We start from the raw sequence: 21,657 nt of genomic DNA on the forward strand, positions 1-21,657 counted from the left end.
TAAGTAATCTAATCTAATCTGATCTCCCAATTAATGCTGAGTTGGCACTAATTTTTTTAAAAATAAGGAAATAGCCGCATGAATGCCAAATGCTGTTACTAATGTAGCAGAGCAACATGGTATTTGTTTATATTGACTATTAGAACGGAAAAGGTTCTTGTGTTAAAAGCTTTGTAATGATTTTCTTTTTTGCAGAAACTCAGAGGAAACATAAACAATTAGAGCTATAAATAATGTAAAATATAACTAGTGAATTTGAGTTTAAACGTATTTGAAAGTAGAGAATTTGTTAGCTATTAACATGCAGAAAACTTTCTATCATTCTTATATCGAACTTAATTTGACTGAATGTTTACTAATTTTGGCGTACATTTTGATTAACATTCATAAATGTGGAAAAAATGCTATGTTAATGCCAAAAAGCACTGAAACCTATCCAGGGCTGTAGAGAAATGCTGTACAGGGAGACTTGGGTATTGACATCAGTGCTCATGGTTTGAGCAGAATTTAAGTATGGATGCTGTGCGTAGTGTCTGTTTTGAAACTTTTTCTGTCGAAGATATTGATTAGATGAAAGCAACTTAGTAAGGTGTCTTAGATGCTAGGTTAAACAGTTGTAGTGTTTTATCACTGGAGTAATATTTACGTCCGATAACCTGAGAATTGCAGTAAAGTGAATTGAAGACAGTTTTATTTAATACTAAAGCTGACAATACAGCTATAATATAAAACTTAGGATGTGAATACTTCTGGAAATAGTCAAGGAGAGTAATATGGAATATGCATTCATTAGAATTAGGTTACTTTAATTACTGTATTTATTCTACCTTTTACTAATAATTAATGAGTTAGATCTAATGTGTTGTCCAATTAAGTTTTCTTTTTTAGTTTTTTAAAACTTTTATTTTTAATTTTGTTGAAATATTGCGTGCAATTCTGGTCTCTCCTCCATTGGAAAGATGTTGTGAAACTTGAAAGGGTTCAGAAAAGATTTGCAAGGATGTTACCAGGCGGCACGGTGGCACAGTGGTTAGCACTGCTGCCTCACAGCGCCAGAGACCCGGGTTCAATTCCCGCCTCAGGCGACTCTCTGTGTGGAGTTTGCACTTTCTCCCCGTGTCTGCGTGGGTTTACTCCGGGTGCTCCGGTTTCCTCCCACACTCCAAAGATGTGCAGGTCAGGTGAATTGGCCATACTAAATTGCCCGTAGTGTTAGGTAAGGGGTAGATGTAGGGGTATGGGTGGGTTGCGCTTCGGCGGGGCGGTGTGGACTTGTTGGGCCGAAGGGCCTGTTTCCACACTGTAAGTAATCTAATCTAATCTAATCTAATCTAATCTAATCAGGGTTGGGGGATTTGAGCTATAGGAAGAGGTATAATAGGCTAGGGCTGTTTTCCCTGGAGCATCGGAGGCTGAGGGGTAACCTTATTGAAGTTTATAAAATCACGAGGGGCATGGATAAGAAAAATAGAAAAAGTGGGATTGTGGGGAGGGGAGAAGAAGGGCTTATGCCCAAAATGTCGATTCTCCTGTTCCTTGGATGCTGCCTGACCTGATGCGCTTTTCCAGCAACACATTTTCAGCTCTGATCTCTAGCATCTGCAGTCCTTTCTTTCTCCTTGTGGGGAGGGGAGTCCAGAACTGGAGGGCATAGGTTTAGGGTGAGAGGAGATAGATATAAAAGAGAACTAAGAGGCAACTTTTTCCACTGAGGGTGATACATGAATGGAATGAACTGCCAGAGGAAATGATGTAGGCTGGAACAATTGCAACATTTAAAAGGCATCTGGATGGGTATAGGAAGGGTTTGGAGGGATATGGGCCAGGTGCTGGCTGGTGGGACTAGATTGGGTTGGGATATCTGGTTGGCATGGATGGGTTGGACCAAAGGGTCTGTTTCCATGCTATACATCTCTATGACTCTATGATCTATTTGATAACAATGAAGACTTGTATTGGTTAGAAAAATAAATATTTTGTTGTTTTTCCCATTTCATTGGTATTATTATGAATTGCACTGTTGTGTACAAGGCAAAAAGCATTAAAAAAGATGTCTCTCTTTCAGTAGTACTCAAGTCCTGTACTGCTAAATAGCTTAAAGGAAAATGACATTCTGTGCCTAAAGCTGCATGAATAGCACCTTGTGGTTTAGATTCTATAGACTCTGGAGCATTTCCTATGTTTTGGAGGGTCACTAGTGTCACCCCACTATTTAAAAAAGCAGTTAGTGACAATCCAGGTAGATAGCTGGCATATCTGGCCAGCAAGAAATGTGCGCCCCAATCTATTACATCCATCGGAGTGTGTGCTGTACTCTCACTTGTGATTTCAAAAAGATTAACGTGGTATTTAGGAAATTTATTCTGAGTTGTACCAGTCAGAGGGCTGTGAGAATAGGTTGGTGAAGATGGAGTCCTTTTTTAAGACCTTGGGCCTCCCAGGTGTAACTTTGGAGCAGGCGTTTCTTTTGAATACCCCTCTGACAATCGAAAAGATACAGGAGGTGGTGAGGCAGCTCCAGAGTGGTAAAGTGCCAGGCCCAGATGGATTTCAGAGCAGGCTTTATAAGAAGTATATAAACCTGTTGGCTGGGGCCAGTGTTGGACACATACAATTATTCATACAATCAGGACTGCCTCCCATCCTCTTAAGAGGAGCTAATATCTCCCTTATTCTCAAGAGAGGGAAAGCCGCAGAGGATTGTGCCTCGTACAGGCCCATATTACTATTAAACACGGATTTTAAAATATGTCGCAAATGCTGGTGTTGACGTTGGAGAAGGTATTGCCTTCCATTGTAACGGAGGACCAGACAGGTTTTATTAAGGGTAGCAGGTCCTCTAACAATATTAGAAGAGTACTGAATATGGTCTGGGTGTGCTAGCAAGGGTTGATTCTGGGTTTGGTAGTTTCCCTGGATGCAGAGAAAGCTTTTGATCGGGTGGAGTGGCCGTACCTTTTTTATGTCCAAGAACGGTTTGGTCTTGGGGGGTGGTGGGGTTTTCGCCAGGTGTGTGGCAGTATTATATAGCGACCCTAAGGCAGTGGTTCTCACTAATGGCATAAGTTATGACAATTTTAATTTTGCTAGAGGCAGCCGACAAGTGCCCCCTTTCACCACTGCTGTTTACATTCGTGATTGAGCAGTTGGCAGAGCAATCCGGAGGGACCCCAATATAGTTGCCGCAGAGGTGGGATCAGGGTGCGTAAAATCACCCTTTATGCAGATGATGTTCTTCTTTCTCTAACCCGACAATATCTGTGCCCTGTTTCATACAAATGATTAATTTATTTGCTTCTTTCTCAGGGTATAAAATCAATTCTATGAAGTCGGAGGCCATGCCTTATAAAATTACAAAATAGAATGACACTCATAACAATAAACGAACTACTATTCTACTTCACAGTTTAAAAGAATATAAAATGTAAAAATCTACCCATACTACAAATCAATAAATAATTAAACAAAATAAACTAAATTAAATTGGGTTGAACAAAGTTAAATTAAATAAAAGTTACAACGCCTAGTGCAACCCTACCAAAGATCCCCATCATCAGCAGTACCAGTTGACATACCCATATTTATTCATGATTCTTCCTCACAGGGGCCCCATCCCGTCAGATACAGCTCTCGCAGCTACAGAAAGGCCCTAATCAATATAGCCATCAAGTCTGTGTCTATATAGTTCAAAAATGGCCATGTTCTATTTAAAAAAAAGTTTCATTTTCTAGTGCACTATACTTGTAAAGAAATCTAGGGGGATACGCTCCATAACTAACCTATGCCACTCTGAAAGTCCTGGGGGATTTTCCAAAATCCAGCTCATTAGAATGTTCTTCCTTGCAAAATATGAGAGAATATTAAACAGTTTCTTCCCATGCACATCTAAAGAGGGCAGATTCAGCAGACCAAGAGGCGGGACACTGGATCTATCTTGACCACAGTTCCCAAGACTCCTTCCAAAACACACACTATAGCACCCCAAGACCTACGAAACTTGCGGTGTGACTACAAACAATGAGTAAGAATATCAATATCTGTTTTACATTTGGGACACAGTGGAGACGCTCCTTCTTTAAATTTCAATAGCTGCTCCGATGCCAAATAAGCTCTGTGCCCTTCAGTTGCATAGCCTGTGTCCTATTACAAATCAAAATCTTACTCACATTCTCCCAAATATCCTCCTATACCTCTGACAAGATTTCCACCCCAATTCCTGAGTCCAGATTCCCCAAAGCCGCTCAATGTCCTTTGAGACACTACCTCCTAATAAATGGAAAAAGAGTACTGATCGAGAGAGTACCCGTGGACCGAAGTACACTCCTCCCCACACCGGATTTATAGGGATTAGCCAATAATGTAGCCTTTTTCTGTTTAATCCCTAATCTGAAAATAATGAAATTGGTTGCAACTTGATAGTTCATATTTCAGGCTCAGCTGATCGAAATATATCATAACCTCTCTTTCAAATAAGTCTCCCAATCAGGAACCTCCTCTAGACTCCCAGAACCTAAAGCCAAAACCCACTGATCCCAGCTGAAGTCCTGGCATTCCTACTACAGGGGTAAAAAGGGAAGTTTTACGTAAATTGCCCTCGCTTTGTCGCATCATTCTCCAAGCTTTGTCCTTAACACAGTTAATCGGATTTCTGCAATGCTCCATCACAGTCCTCATCTTGTTCATACACAACAAATTAATGAGGGGGCATTTTGCCTGGGAAGCCTCGATGTCCAGCCAAATTGACCTCAACTCCTGGAAAGCCCAATTAGCCACATAGGGAATTTAACTGATATTTCTTAAAATCTGGAATGTCCACCCTCCCACCACCCCCCAATCCCCCAATCCCCTGCGGAAGCTGAAATTTGGCAGGTTTAATAAGAGGTCACCTGTGACGCCAGATGAAAGAACCCAGCCAACTGTTAAGCCTTCGTAGCGTCAAAGGGCGCATTTGCATGTCGCTGAAAGTAAGCATTCAAGCACAGCAGACAGTGAAGAAAGCGAATGATATGTTGGCTTTTATAGAGATAAGGTCCAAGTAAGGGAACAAAGATGTTTTGCTGCAATTGTACAGGGCCTTTGGAAAGACCACACCTGGAACATCGTGTGCAGTTTTGTCGCCCTTATCTGAGGAAGGATGTTGTGGCTCTAGAGGGAGAGCAATAAAGACTTATCAGACTGATTCCTGGGAAAGTAGGGTTGGTATATGACACTGAAATCATTAGGACGATATTCACTGGAGTTTAGAAGAATGAGGGGGGGCTTGAGTTGAAACCTTTAATATTCTGACAAGACTACACATTGTAAACCCAGGAATGACATTTGTGTTGACCAGGGAGTCCGGAGCCAGGATCATAGTCTAAGGATATCATGTAGACCATTTAGAACTGAGATTAGGAGAGCTTTCTTCACCCAAAGATCGATGAGCCTGTGCAATTCTCTGCCACAGAAATGGTTGACACCCAAACATTGAATGTTTTCAAGCAGGAGTTGGATCTAGTTTTAGGGCTAAAGGGATCAAAGTGTTGGGAGAAAGTTTCCACGTTAATTTCATTAGTTCATTCTGCTTACTAAATGATCATAGTGAATGAATGTGTATACGATAAATACAATTTCATGAAGTTTGACCTCTTGCACAGAATTTGTGTTAATCCAACATTCAGGGATCTGAAACAGGTACAACATAGGGAATAGATTTCGACAACTGAGTCTCAACTCAATTTCTGAAAAAATTTGAGATTTGCAGAACTTCATATTGCTAGTGGCATGTATTAATAAAGTTACTTGACATTAATAACGTTCATTTCTAAATCAGTTAAACTTTTTATTTATCTAACATAGTGCAACTCCAGTGATTTTTTTTGTCTCTTTTGAGCTGTTGTTAGACTAATGAGTTAATTAGCTTTCTTTAAGGAATTTTACAAGTAATTCTGGCAGTTGAGACTTTTGCACTTCAGGGATGTCCTCAAAATATCCCTGAACAGGTTAAACACATCTGATTCATGAGAGACCCAAAAGGGAGAAAACTTATTCAGGAGAGCACCAGGCTTTTAAGAAACTTCATCAGGAATGTCATGCCAGAGGGAACACGCAAACATCCAAACAGCCTATCTACCTAATCCTTCAAGCACCAGCTGTCGTATGTGTGGCAGAGTCTGTAGACTGTGCGTTGGACTCATCAGTTATTTCAGCACCCATTGAATCCAAGTAGAAACGAGTCATCCTCGATCCTAAGGGACTACCTAAGAGAAAGGCACCTGTCAACACTTGCCAGCAGTTTGTTATTTCAATGGTGTATTGCACTGAGACAAAACCCATTGTATGTTTAATTACATGAATAATGGAAAAACATCCTATTTTGAAACAATATGTATAACGTTTTAATGGTGACCTTTTATTTAATTTGCAAGCCTGACCTGGCAATGGTAGGTAGATCATTACGAAAGACTCAACCTGGAGATATGGCACCTGCTCCGTTTACAGGTTATTTGAAAAAACAAGTATTTCAAAGGAAAACTATTTATGTAGTATCTTTTTAATGACTACAGGATACCTCACAACTGTTCCCCTCTAAGTACTTTAAAATGTAGTCATTCTTTCATAATTTAGAAGATTGGCAGCCAATGTATGCTTGTCACACTCCCACAAACTGTAATTGATAATAACCAGATAATCTGTTTTAGTTATGCTGATCGAGAAGTTAGCATCGGCCAGGACACGGTGTCGATAACAACCATGATCTGTTGTAAAATCGCACCACAGAATCTTTTATGTCCATCTGAGAGTGCAAATGGGGCCTTATTTTGATATGTCAATGAAAATAGTACCACTTCATTTACTACATTTGAGTGTTGATTATTTTTTTTTCGCATTCTGGAGTGGGATCTGAGTTGAGTGTATTCTTAGTAAAAGTGTCCAGATTTAAACCTGAAGTGAAATGGATGACTGACTATTCCCAAAAACTGTTGGAGATATGGAGATTGTTGAGTGCATATTTTAGATATTGTCAGCCAGAGTTGGCAGTTTATTAGCCGCATTTGTGTCAGTTGAAAATGTTAAGATATGATTTTGTTAATGCATATCCTTGAGTTTGCATTGTCCTGCAATACCCTTGAATTTTATATACACCAAGAGGCTGATTTTGCTTCTTTCATTTTACGTTTATATGAACAGACAAACCTCACTTTAGTATTTTACCCAAAGAAATATCCCACAATTGAAGCACTTCTTCAATACTGCATTGATGTGAAGTTGGATTTACACCTGCATCCTGTGATTCAGAATTAAGACTGCTTCAGTGAAACTCTGAAACATTGCATTGCTTCAAGAATAAAAAATAATTGCCAGCTTCAAAAAGCAGCCTATACTGTGCAAACTCCCATCTCCACAATGAGAGAGATGTTTGAATTGGTGATGAAAGCTAGGTCAAAAAAAACCTTTTTAAGAAGTACTTTAAAGGAGACCAGATGAATTAAAATTGTGATTTTAAGGTTGGAATTTCAGGTATTAGAAAGTTAAGTTCATTCAAGACTCTGCTACCAACATCAAGGCATGGAAAGTTATGCAGGTTTGATGGAGGTGCTCTTGACCTTTTACAAGCTAGTCTTAAAAATTGCAGTGGACAAGCCTATGAAGGTCTCCTTATCCCCTGCGTATCCTTGGAAAGGTTCAATTTTTCACTGACCCATCATGCACCTGGTTGGAATCCGATCTCTGTAGAATGAGAATCAAAATTGAATCAGCACAACATTGCGCTAGTGTCTTGTATTTCTTGTTAAAAACACAACCACAAACGCAATTAAAATTGCCTTTTTTAAAAACTGTCTACCACTAGCTTGTATGAAAATTTTCTATTTGCCTTTAGTCATTTTCTTTAAACTAGCAAGATGATAAGTGTAAAATTAAAACTTTGTTAGTCTCATTTAACAAAACCTTCGAGATTCAACAGTGTCGTTTGAGACAGGAATTAACTGATGTGACAAGTTGCACTCGAGTAATGCTTTCCGTCTTTAATCACAGTGGCATTGCTCAAGTACAGTATGAAAGGTGTTCTGCCTACAGAGCTGGTACAGCTAAACATTGCTGCAAATGTTGACTGGAAGTGCATTGAAGGGAAACTTCTAATGCCCTACGCAAAGCATAATTTGAAATGTCTGTGATTTCTGATTTCAAATACATGTACTAACTTTTCGCAGAGTCCACCTAAAGCATATGCTAATTTTGTCTTTTAGTACATCATCATTGCCTTCTTTAGACTGGCCTTTGCCAAGTCAGTATCTACAGTATGAATTGAAAATAGAAGTCCAGCCGAAGACCCATCACAGAGCTCACTATGAAACCGAGGGGAGCCGAGGAGCTGTGAAGGCATCTTCTGGAGGTCATCCAGTTGTTAAGGTAAGTACTTTGTTCAATTCTGGCTACGCTATTGATTTCCATGAGATTTGCTGAGAAGATCAGCATTTTTTGTATTTGAATGTTGGGATCAGCTGCTTCTTAACTACTACTCTCTGACTGGTACAGTGCACCCAGAACGCTGGTAGGTGGGAGAGTTGCAGAATTTTAACCCAGTGATAAGATTTATTATCCAATTTACCCTTACAAAAAGAAAGATAAAGTGCTTTGAACGCATGCCAGTTTTTAAAATAGAAATACTGTCATTATTGTGAAATTTGGTGTATAGCTGGAAACTCCTTCAGTTTCTCTTGTTTAATTTGTACAGTTTTGTAAAAGTTTGTGCTGAATTTTATTTTAACAATGCTTTAAATCTCAATTAGGTCTGCAACTGGTTTCTCATGCCTTGTCAAACATTAACTAACACTCTCTTTTGATTAGGCTTATGCACAACAAGGAAATTGATCTAAAATTTTCATTGTTTCCTGCTTTAATTCTGTTTCATCTTAATTTTACAGCATCATTTTCATTATCGATGTTTGTGTTTGCGATGCTTGGGTTTGGAAGTCTACTATCAGAAGACTTTGTGCTGAGCAGCCTCCTTGAACTGATGCAGTCAAACCAGGTTTAGGCATTACTAAAAATTGCTGTTGAGCAGGGTGTTCTAGAGTTCCATTTCATTGAAATGAAGGAACAGAGATGTAGATCCAAATCAGGAGAGTGTGTGTCTTGTAAGGGAACTTTGGGCTGTTCACATGCAGTTGCTGCCCTTGTTCTTCTGACTTATTGAAGTGGCCTTTTTGGAAGCCTTGACATGTCATTGCAGTGCATCTTGTAAATAGTACATATGCTATGTGCCAGTGATGGAGGGAGTGAATGTTGGTGGTGGGTGGGGTGCCACTCAAGTAGGTTACTTTGCCTTGGCTGGTGGTCTTGTGTGTTATTCGGTAAATGGAGACTAATCTACTTGTGCCTTTTAAAGATTGAACAAATTTGGAGTATCAAAAGATGTTTTGCTGCAATATTCTCAATTTTAACCTCCTTTTAACATAGCAATGTTACTAATGTGACTGGTCAGTTATAAACCCTAAGCATTGATGCTAGAAGATGTATAATAATGTTAAGTGTCAAGAGAATAATAACATCCCTTCAGTGTGGATGCAGGCCATTTGACCTATTGAGTCGAAATCAACCCTCCAAAGAGCATCCAACTCAGGCCTACACCATTGCCTTATCCCTGATGTCTTGATTTTCCTGTGGCTCATCCATCTAGGTTAAATATCCTTGACACTATGGGCAATTTAGCATGGCCATTCCACCTAACTTGTCCATCTTTGCACTATGGGAGGAAACCGGAAACCGGACTCCCCACCCCCCCCCCCCCCCCCCCCCCCCAGAGGAAACCCACGCAGACACTGGAAGAATGTGCAAACTTCAGACAAATAGTCGCCTGAGGGTAGAATTGAAGCTTGGTCCCTGGTGCAGAGAGACACAGTGCTGCTCAGAAGCTGGGTAGAATATTTCTTGTTGGAGATGGTTATTTCCTGGGACCTGTGTGTTACAATTCTTAATTGCCATTAAGCAACCCACGTCTAAATATTGTCCAAACCTTGCTGTATGTGTGCATGATTTGAGTATTTCAGTATTTGAGGAGTAACAAATACTACTGAGTACTGTGCAGTCATCAATGACCATCCTGAAATCTGACCTTATTGAGGAGACATATTCAAAGAGCAGCTGAAGATGGTTGGATGAGGATACTACTACCCTGAGGAACTCCTGCAGGTTTTTATGTTGTTGGATAGATGTCATTATGGTGTTAGCTTACATCACCCTGGATCCCAACTCGTTTGGTTATATTGATCTGCAGTGCACACAGGTCTCCACGATGAAGCATTCCAGATGGAAGTATTTCTACAACTGGTGTTAATTTTTGTATGAGAATTTATGATAGAATCCCATTATTTTAATATTGGTTGTGCTTTAAATGCCGGTTAGTTTTCTACTTGTAAAACGTTTGTTTATATTTAATTTTGCCAAATTGTGTCGAGTGATGTTACAGCATCTCAATCACAAAAATCTGATTGAATTTTGGATGTCTAGCTTTTTAGTTTTAAGTGGGAGCAAAGTTGACATTTTCAGAATCAATATCTGTGTACAAAACAACCTCGGTTATCTAAACATCAGTTATCTCAATTTCAGATTATCTGAACAAAATTAGCGAGTTTTGAGAAGATTTGTAGCTCAGGTTGAGGTTTTGGATGTAGGTTTGCTCACTGAGCTGGGAGGTTCAATTCCAGACGTTTCATTACCCTACTAGCTAACATTTTCAGTGGGCCTCAGGTGAAGCAATGCTGAAAATTCCTGCTTTCTATTGATATGTTTGGGTTATGTTATTTCCTTTGGTGAAGTCACTTCCCTGTTCCTCTTCTCAGGAGATGGTAGATGGGGTCTAACTCGATGTGTTTGTTGATAGAGTTCCAGTTGGAATGCCATGCTTCTAGGAATTCTCATGCGTGTCTTTGTTTGGCTTGTCCTAGGATGTGTTGTCCCAGTTGAAGTTGTGTCCTTCCTCATCCATATGTGAGGATACGAGTGAGAGAGGGTCTTTTTGTGGCTGGTTGGTGTTCGTGTATCCTGGTGGCTAGTTTTCTGCCTGTTCGTCCAATGTAATGTTTGTTACAGTCGTTGCACAGTATTTTGTAAATGACATTAGTTTTGCTCATTGTCTGTATAGGTCTTTCGTGTTCATTAGCTGCTGTTTTAGTGTGTTGGTGGGTTTGTGGGCTACCATGATGCCAAGGGATCTGAGTAGTCTGGCAGTCATTTCTGAGATGTCTTTGATGTAGAGGAGAATGGCTAGGGTTTCTGGACGTGTTTTGTCTGCTTGTCAACAAACACATTGAGTTATTCCCCATCTACCACCCCCTGAGAAAAGGAACAGGAAGTGACTTCACCACAGGAAATAACATCACCAACCCAAAGAAATCCAAACATATAAATAGAAAGCAGGAATTTTCAGCATTACTTCGCCTGAGGCCCACTGAAGATGTACCTAGTAGGGTAACGAAACGTCTAGAAATGAACCTTCCAGCTCAGCGAGCAAACCAACATCCAAAATCTGAACAAAATCTCAAGGTCCCATAAATGCTTCCTTGGTTTACGCTCAGATCAGTTATCCGAACAAACAGTCATCCAAACAAAATACTGCCCGTCTGTCTTGTTCGGATAATCGAGATTGTAGTGAATAGCTTTTCTTTTAAAAAAAAGTCCTCTACAATAAAAGACCAAATCAAATAGTTGAACTGTCCTTCTCATTTAAAATGGACTGCTGGTTATACTTGTAATAAATCATTTATTTGGAATGTTAGAAGATATTTTTGCGCTCTTACCGGTAAAGATTTTAAACTGATGGCCCTATTCAAAAGTAGCATGAGAAAATGACCAACAACTTGAGCTTTCTCTGTCAGAATTAATGATCTTGTATCTTCTACTTTGTAGGTTTCTGTCAATGAAAGCCATCAGATTTAAAAAAAAAAGTTTTTATTTTAGTTATTGTAGTAAGTTTTGTAGTAGCACAATACTTCACTTTTTCTGTAAGGTAAATGTAAACTTGCTATAACCTTACGAGACCATAGAACTGCTGTCTGTTAAGAGAGACAGCTGGTGGTGGTTTGACTCAAGGGTCAACATGTACCAGGCATGGGGAAAGGTTGAGAAAGAGAGTCCTTCATGGTAACCTCAGCCAGTGGGCAAATTGAACCCATGCTGTTGGCAACACTTTTGTTAACCACCCATTTAGCCAACTGAGCTAACTGACTCACCTTTTCTGTATGGTACAGTGCCTTATATTGAATATCAGTGTGGGCTTTCACCTGCTTCAGAAATCATGTAAATGTAGAAATTGTTATTTCTAAAATGTATACCTGTAATGCAACATAAAAAGCAGTTTAAGACTGAAAATGTCTTGTATGGTGATGCAACTGGGGAATATAACAGCACCTCTCACAAATTATGTAAATTATGTTGTGGGGAAAATCACCAGTCTGGGAGTCAGAATTGGGATTCAACGACAGAGTTTATTGTACAAAGGAACGGGAGCTTCAGGGAGAGAGATGCCGGCAGCACAATTGTCAGCTGCGAGCTTTCTCTCGCCCTGTGAGCACATGCCATGATATTTTATACATTTCATGGTATAATAGTCCAAATATTGAGTGGTTGTGCAGCATGGTTTGTTTACTGAAAATAGTACAGAGTCATTGTCAGTTTCAGAGGAATGTTACAGAGTCATTGTCAGTTTCAGCAGCTACGCAGAAGTCCATTGCTGCAGTAATTGATCATGATCGTTCTTCCTGAGAAGGAAGATCATTTTCCATTACTGCAAATCTAAGGTATCAACACTTGTATACAAGCAGTCTCAGGTAGTGAACATTTCTATTGAAGGTGGTGGCTGGACTCGGACACTTCGGGCAGTAGACCTTACTGATGAGTATTCTCTTCCCCCACCTGCCTTAAACTAATTATCTATGTTCTGTGTCTGTAGTGCTGGTATCCTGTTGGCCTCAGGCAGTATCTGCGTATGCTTTGCTGTACTTTTCCATGTAATGGCTCAGCGGCCATCTTGTGTCTGTGTGCCCTGTGTCAGCATGCCCTGTGTCAATTCCCACTTCACTTGGATCTCATTGGGAGGAGTTTTAATGCAAAGGATGAGCAAGAATGACATGGGGGTTTTATGGAATATTTGAATTCTTGAGGGTGACTTCACTCCCATCTGTTTCAAACTTCTGGCTTGACTGGTGTTCACATGAACAATCTGCTCTCAAAAGGCAGATCATAAATTAAAATATTTGAATAAGTCTGCATGCTTAAGATTTTAAGAGCCAGGTGGATTTAATAGTTGAAAACCTGATTTCCCAGTGCTTGGAAATCTGACAGGCTGAAAGGCAATAAAAAATGCAGCAGTTGGGTATATTTTTGGTGCTGCTGGTTTATCAGGAGTAACTGTATTGTTGATGTCTCAAAGCTTACCTGCCAAGGTCTATCTTCCTTCCAGCAATTGAAGTACCTGGGACCCAAGAACTTCCCAACATACTAGGAGTAAAAGTGTTTATTGACAACTGAGACAGACTGGCAAATTGTAGATCAACTTTGTCAATAACTACAGTATCTAGCACAAAAATGATTTGTTCACCTCTCATCTCAGTGTTTCTTAAAATTTGTCAACATTCTATTCTTTAAAACCCTAAAATATTCTTTTTAAAATCTATATTGTGAATCCCAGCCATGACATCAGCAAACAGAATTCTGGTATCAACCCTGCATAGAAACTAAAGCAGGTTGTTCAATTTGTCAGCCTCTTCTGCCATTTGGCTACATCATGGTTGATCTGAGATCTAACTGCACACAGTTCAAATCTTTTAGAAATTTTAATTGATAGAAATCTTACTAATCTCCAGATTTATTCTGAACAATTAGAGTCATAGAGTTGTACAGCATGGAACCAGATCCGTCGGTCCAACTTGTCCATGCCGACCAGATATCCCAACCCAATCTAGTCCTACCTGCCAGCACCTGGTCCATATCTCTCCAAACCCTTCCTATTCATATACTTATCCAGATGCCTTTTAAATGTTGCAGTTGTACCAGCCTCCACCACTTCCTCTGGCAGCATATTCCATACACACATCACCCTCTGCAACATCCTTGTAAAACTTTTCTGAACCCTTTCATGTTTCACAGCGTCCTTCTAATAGGAGGGAGACCAGAATTGCATGCAATATTCCAAAAGTGGCTTAACCAATGCCCTGTACCGCTTCAACATGACATACAACTCCTGTACTCAATACTCTGACCAGTAAAGGAAAGCCTTCACTGTCCCATATCTCTAAGACTGTACTTTCAAGGAGCTATGAACTTGCACTCCAAGGTCTCTTTATTCAGCAACACTCCCTATAGCACCTTACCGTTAAGTGTATAAGTCCTGCTAAGATTTGCTTTCCCAAAATGCAGCAACTCTCATTTATCTAAATTAAACTTCATCTGCCACTTCTCAGTCCAACTGGCCCATCTGATCAAGATCCCGTTGTAATAACCTTCTTTGCTGTCCACTGCACCTCCAATTTTGGTGTCATCTGCAAACTTGCTAACTATACCTCTTATGCTCACATCCAAATCATTTTTATGAATGATGAAAAGTAGTAGACCCAGCACTGATCCTTGTGGCACACCACTGGTCAAAGGCCTCCAGTCTGAAAAACAACCCTCCAACACCACCCTATGTCTTCTACCTTTGAGCCAGTTCTGTATCCAAATGGCGAGTTCTCCCTGTATTCCATGAGATCTAACCTTGCTAATCAGTCTCCCATGGGGAATCTTGTCAAATGCCTTACTGAAGTCTATATAGATCGCATCTTCCACTCTGCCCTCATTAATCCTCTGTTCCTTCGAAAAACGCAATCAAGTGTGTGAGACATGATTTCCCTCGCACAAAGCCGTGTTGACTAACCTTAATCAGTCCTTGCCTTTCCAAATACATTTACATCCTGTCCCTCAGGATTCCCTCCAACGACATGCCCATCACCGACGTCAGGCTCACTGGTCTATAGTTCCCTGGCTTGTCCTTACTACCTTTCTTCAACAGTGGCACCACATTAGCCAACCTCCAGTCTTCGGCACCTCATCTGTGACTATCGATGATACAAATATCCCAGCAAGAGGCCCAGCAATCACTTGCCTCGCTTCCCACAGAATTTTAGGGTACACCTGGTCAGGTCGTGGGGATTTATCCACTTATATGCATTTCAAGACATCCAGCACTTCCTTCTCTGTAATATGGATGTTTTTCAAGATGTCACCATCTATTTGCCTACATTCTATATCTTCCATGTCCTTTTCTATAGTAAACACTGATACAAAACACTCATTTCGTATCTTCCCCCATCTCCTGCGGTTCCACACAAAGGCTGCCTTACTGACCTCCCCTCTCACCTCCCCTTCTATCCTTCCTATAGCATTTGTATCCTGGAACATTAAGCTGCCAGTCCTGTGCATACCTGAGCCACATTTCTGTAATTGCTGTGATATTTCCAGTTCCCTGTTCCTAACCATGCCCTGAGTTCATCTGCCTTCCCTCTTAGGCTTCTTGCATTGAAATAAATGCAATTTAATTTATCAGTCCTACCTTGTTCTCTGCTTTGTCCCTGACTGCTTGACTCTCCTTTGTTCTCAACTGTACCAGTCTCAGGTTGATCTCTTTCCTCACTATCTCTCTTGGTCCCACCCCCCCACCTTACTAGTTTAAATCCTCCTGAGCAGCACTAGCAAATTTCCCTGCCAGTATATTAGTCTCCTTCCAATTTAGATGCAATCCGTCCTCCTTGTACAGGTCACTTCTATCCCAAAAGAGATTCCAATAATCCAAAATGTGAATCCTTCTCCCATACACCCGCTCCTCAGCCATGCATTCATCTGTTCTATCCTCCTATTCCTGCCCTCATTACTCGTAGCACCGGGATTAATCCAGATATTACCACTCTCAAGGACCTCCATTTTAACTTCCTGCCTAACTCTGTAATCTCCCTTCAGAATCCCAACCTTTTTGGTTCCAATGTGGACAATGACTACCTATTGGCCCCTGTCCCCCTTGAGAACATTTTGCATCCTCTCTGATGCATCCTTGATCCTGGCACCAGGGAAGCAAGACACCATTCTGACTTCTTTCTGCTGACCGCAGAAACATCTGTCTGTACCTCGGACTAGAGGGTCCCCTAACACAATCGATCTCTTGGAACCTGACGTATCCTTTGTTGCATTAGAGCCAGTCTCAATACCAGAAATGTGGCTGTTCATGCTATGTTCCCCTGAGAATCCATCACCCCCTACGTTTTCTAAAACAGCATACTTGTTTGAAATGGGGATAGCCATAGATGATTCCTGCGTGAACTGCCTACCTCTCTTAGCTTTCTTGGAGTTAAGCCATCTATGTGACTGTATCTGCGGTTTCTCCCCTTCCTATAACTGCCATCCATCACATCCCCTTGCTCTTGTCAATTCCTCATTGCCTCAAACTGTCTCTCCAACTGATCCATTTGATCTGATAGGATTCGCAATCAACGGCATTTATTACAGATATAATCCTCAGTAACCTGTAAACTCTCCCGAACCTCCCAAATTCGACAAGAAGAGCATATCACTCTACTAAAGGCCATTTTTGCATCTTTCAATCTACAGACCCAGAAAATAGCACTGTCTTATTCCTCTACAAAACACTGCTCCAGGTTAAATGAATACTTACGGCTTGTATTTTAAGTTTAATCAAGAGACATGTCTTAATAAAACATATAATCAAGAAAGAACCCAGTCTACTCACTACTGCAGACTTGCTGTAAGGCCATGCTTAAAATATCCACTTATCTCTTTCTGTGCTGTGACCTCTCCCAACCAGGTTCCTCCAAGATCAGTTGTGAATTTCACTGTTTGTTAATTTTCCCAGAAGCACTCCAATGTCCAGCGATACATGAATTGAAACAGCAAAGGCTGTAACTGTGCAGATTCACTGCTGTGTCAGTTAGTAATGTGGGTTTTTTTTTCTCTCTCTCGCTCGCACTGGCCTCACCATGTGCTTCCTTTGTCTGTTCCTCTCCCATTTTTAAAAAAAAAAGTGCTCTTGTTTTGCTTTTTTTTCCGACTTCTTGTGTTCTCCAAAGCTCCAAAACAATGCAACAACATATAAAATAATAATTGCTGCTCCTGCAATTTGAGATCACCTCCAACACCTAAAATACCTCAAAAAAAAGAGCAGCTGTCACAGCCAGAATTTTTTCCCATCCTCCATCTTGGATTACCCAGAATCCTCCCATCACCAGTTGCTGTCTGTAGAGGAGTGTTCCAGATTTCTGCCACTCTTTGTGTGAGAAAGTGTTTCCTGCCTTCACTTGGAAAGGTGTGATCTAATTTTGCAGTCTAATCCCAAACTCCCCATCTGTTGGGAGTAGTTTCTGTCTTTATTTTCTCTGTCTATTCTTCATAACTTGAAAAGATTGATCAAACTCCTTTAAGTTCTATATTCCAGTAAATACGTTTCTAGTTAATATAATCTCTCTTGGCAATTTAACCTTTGGAGTCCATATTTTATTATAGTAAATTTACACTAAATTCCCTCCCAGAGGAATATCCTTCAGATGTGGTGCCTAGAACTGTAATAGTGAGCAAGTTATCATGTAACCTGGTCTGTTTATAAATGAAGCATGACTCCTAACACCTTGTATTCTAACCCTCTAGATAGAAAGGCCAGCATTCTACCATGCTTTGGATTTTCTTTTTTTGGACCCTGTTTATATTTTAGACTTCCATTGCTTTTGGCATTTCACCATTTGGAAACTAATCAAATATAACCATTTTAGGCAAAAAAACCCTTGCATTTATTGAAATCCATTTTGCCATTGCTTTGCCCATTCATTTAATTGTTAATACCACCATAATTATTTGCTTCCAATGCTGCCTATTTTTGTGATTTTGGCACTTTTCCCTCATCTTAAGTAGTTAATAAATAGTGTGAACATTTGAGGATGCAGCCAATCTTTGCTAAGCTGTCCGATGGAGTAGTAACGTGAAAGTTTCAATTCCAGTCCCTTTAGATTACCATCAGTTTGGCCCCTTTAGATTACCACCCAAGCATGGTCATACCAAACTTGTAAAGTGTCTCTCCAGGAAAAAAAGCAAAATTTGAGCCTACTTTAGCTCTGACACAGATTCCTGTAGGATGTCACTTGTTACGTTATGCCAACTGCACTACTCGGCAATTATCCCTTCTCTGTCTTCAGTTACAGAGCAATCTCTTGCCTCCAAATCTGCGTATCTGTTTATTGGCGTAAACCTCAGTTGTTCAGCTACATTAGTACATCTGCAGTAATATTTACAGAAATGACCATACTTAATAGTATATGCATTTTAAAGCAAAAAATGACAGCTTGATCACTTGAAAGTAGTTGTCCACCACAATTATTTAAATGAAGTTTTGTGTGGAACTTTAATGTAACATTGAGGTATATCTTTTTTGGAAATCTTAGAAGAAAGCTGTCTTCAGATGCTGAATTTCACTGGGCAGTTGGTTAGCGGTGTGCAACATCTCAGAATCAAAGATATGTGAAACTGCCAGTAACCTTCAACGTCACATTTACAGAGCTGTTCGACAGCTACATCCTGGACCCCATGACATCTGATATCCTGGTGCTGATGATCAAACCAAATTCTTGAAAAGGATTTAAATATTCTGTCCATTGGTGCTGAAGGTGTTCCTTGGTATGAAATGGTAGTGCAGCATCATTGGCATCGAGCAACTCCCTGGGCACTTGGTTTGCCTTTTAACTTGAAGCTCAGGTTAGCAGGCTAAACAGTTTTCCCTCTGTTTTGAAAAGTAAGTTGGCATCCTCTGGATGACTTGAAGGCAGTTGAAGAAGAGAATTTGCTAACAAGAAATAAATATAAAAATTGACGGAGAAGCTCAGCACATCTGGCAGTATCTGTGGAGTGAAATTGAAGTTAACATTTCAGGTCGAGTGACCCTTCCTCAGAGCTGGTGGTAGTGAGGAAAATTTTTTTTAGGCAGAAGGTAGGGTGGAGGTAAGGCATAAGGAGTAAACGATAGGTGGGGATTGAGCCCAAAGAGATAGAAGAACCGTTAGACAGACAAAGGAGTGGATAACTATCTGACTGGGAGGGTGAATGTCTGTTAATGGACATTGTTATTAGATGTCCATGGGTGGTGTGTAACGTGGGCTATGTGATTACAAGGCCTGGTTGTGGGGGTTGGAGTAAAGACATGGGAGAGCACAAGTCCTAACATTATTGAACTCAACATTGAGTCCGGAAGGCTGCAGGGTCCCCTGGCGGAAAACGAGGTGCTGTTCTTCCAGCTTGTGCTTTGTTTTGCTGGAGTGCTGCAACAGATTTGAGATAGATGTTGGCCAGGGAACAGTGTGGTGTGTTGGAAGTGGCAGGCAACAGGAAGTTCAGGGTCTTTTTTGTAAACAGAATGCAAGTGTTCTGTGACTGTCACTCAGTTTATGTTTCGTTTCCCCAATGTAGAGGAGACCACATTGTGAGCAGTGAATGCAGTAGACTAGATTGTGTGAAGTGCAGGTGAAATGCTGCTTCACTTGGAATGTGTGTTTGGGTCCTTGGATTTTGAGGAGGAAGGAAGTAAATGGAAATGCATCTTCTGCAGGCCAGGGGGTGGTGGGGTGGTGGGAGTGAAAGAGTGAACCAGGGTGTCGCAAAGAGAATGGTTCCTGTGGAAGGCTGATAAGGGAGGGGATGGGACTATATGTCTGGTGGTGGCATCTCACTGGAGGTTGCAAAATGGCGGCTTATCCTCTGCATATAGTGAAATAGTAGGTAAGGGCAAAGGGCACCCTATGGCTGTTGTGGGAGGGAAAAGATGGCGTGAGGGCTGAAGTGTGAGAGATGGGTCAGATCTGGCTGCGGAAGAAGGTGGATGTTTTGTAGGCTCCCTTGTTGATCAAAGTTTGGTAGAAGATTTGTAGCTCGGGTGCTCGTTGTTGTGGTTCTGTTCGCCGAGCTGGGAATTTGTCTTGCAAACGTTTCGTCCCCTGTCTAGGTGACATCCTCAGTGCTTGGGAGCCTCCTGTGAAGCGCTTCTGTGCTGTTTTCTCCGGTATTTATAGTGGCCTGTCTCTGCCGCTTCCGGTTGTCAGTTCGAGCTGTCCACTGTAGTGGCCGGTATATTGGGTCCAGGTCGATGTGTTTGTTGATAGAGTCTGTGGATGAGTGCCATGCCCCTAGGAATTCCTAGAGGCATGGCACTCATCCACAGACTCTATCAACAAACACATCGACCTGGACCCAATATATCGGCCACTACAGTGGACAGCTCGAACTGACAACCGGAAGCGGCAGAGACAGGCCACTATAAATACTGGAGAAAACAGCACAGAAGCGCTTCACAGGAGGCTCCCAAGCACTGAGGATGTCACCTAGACAGGGGACAAAACGTTTGCAAGACAAATTCCCAGCTCGGCGAACAGAACCACAACAGCTCCCTTGTTGAAGTTGGCATCATCGGAGCAAATACTACAAAGTTGGAGGAACTGGGAAAACAGAATAGAGTCTTTGCAGGAGGCAGGGTGCGTGGATGTGTAGAACAGATAACTGTGGGAGATGGTGGGTTTGTCCCATCATAACTGATCTTACTAATCAAGTTGTTGTGGAAGGAGGAGATCATATTGAGCAGATTGTCCAGAACCTTAACAAAACTACCTCTGCTCAATTAAATGCCTCGACGAGATCCTATAACAAAGCCTGCTTACAGGTTTTCCCTGAAGACTACCCATCTGGATGTTATTCATTGGCAACTTTGTGATTATTGTGTTATCTACTTCCAGTGAATGTGTCTCATGGGGAAGTTATTGTCAATGTTCAGTGTATTAAGTTCTCTGCTCATCAGAATTGTCTTGGCCATGTAGTCATTTGAAGTCATTAGTCCTGTCCACAAAGTCCTGGTGTTCATATTGACATCTTCCTTTTGTTTGTCTCATTGTGGACACTTCGGGGCTTGATAAACATTGCAATGCGAAGTAACCTGTTAGAAAACCAATGCAGAATCACATTGCTATAGCACAGAAGGAGGCCATTCATCCCATGGTGCTCACACACACACGTTCTGTTGCTTAGTGCCAATCTTTTGCCCCCCCCAATCTCTGCACACCATTTGTAACCAAATAACCGTCAATGACCTCTTGAATGACTTCATTGAATTTGCCTTCATCGCATTTTAAGTAGTGCATTCCAAATCCCATCTAATTGCTGTGTTTAAAAAAAAGCTTTTATTACATCATTCTGGCTTTGTTTGCACATCACGTTAAGCTTATGCCATCTCATTGTTTTTTTTTGTTTTATGAATGGGAACAGCTTCTCCCTATCTATTTTCTGCTCATGACTTTGAAAACCTCTATTAAATTCTGTCAACCTTCTCTCCAAGGAGAACAGTCCCAACTTTGAATTATCCTCATAACTGAAGTTTCTCATTCCTGGAACCAATCTTGTAAATTGCCTCTGCATTCTCTCTCATGCATTCACACCTTTCTTCCAATGTGGTGACACAGTTGTGCACAGTACACCAGCTAAGGTCTAACAAATATATTGTACAAGCTCAGCATCACCTCCTTGAACTATGGTTGTGCCCTGCTAGATGGACCATCTTTTCTGAGTCCTCGATTACCATTTGGTATCTGCCACCTGTTTGAATACAAG

General features: G+C 40.9%; 1 protein-coding gene across 1 annotated transcript in view; it reads left to right on the forward strand.

The window, feature by feature from the left end:
- Nucleotides 1-21,657, forward strand: part of nfatc3a (nuclear factor of activated T cells 3a) — a 181,336-nt gene that overhangs the window by 25,241 nt on the left and 134,438 nt on the right. The window contains exon 3 of the mRNA XM_072547413.1: nucleotides 8,229-8,391. Within this exon, the coding sequence (XP_072403514.1) occupies nucleotides 8,229-8,391 (163 nt within the window). The remainder of the gene's footprint in view (nucleotides 1-8,228; nucleotides 8,392-21,657) is intronic.

This window comes from Chiloscyllium punctatum, chromosome 26 (genome assembly GCF_047496795.1).
Source record: "Chiloscyllium punctatum isolate Juve2018m chromosome 26, sChiPun1.3, whole genome shotgun sequence".
NCBI classification, from domain to species: Eukaryota; Metazoa; Chordata; class Chondrichthyes; order Orectolobiformes; family Hemiscylliidae; genus Chiloscyllium; species Chiloscyllium punctatum.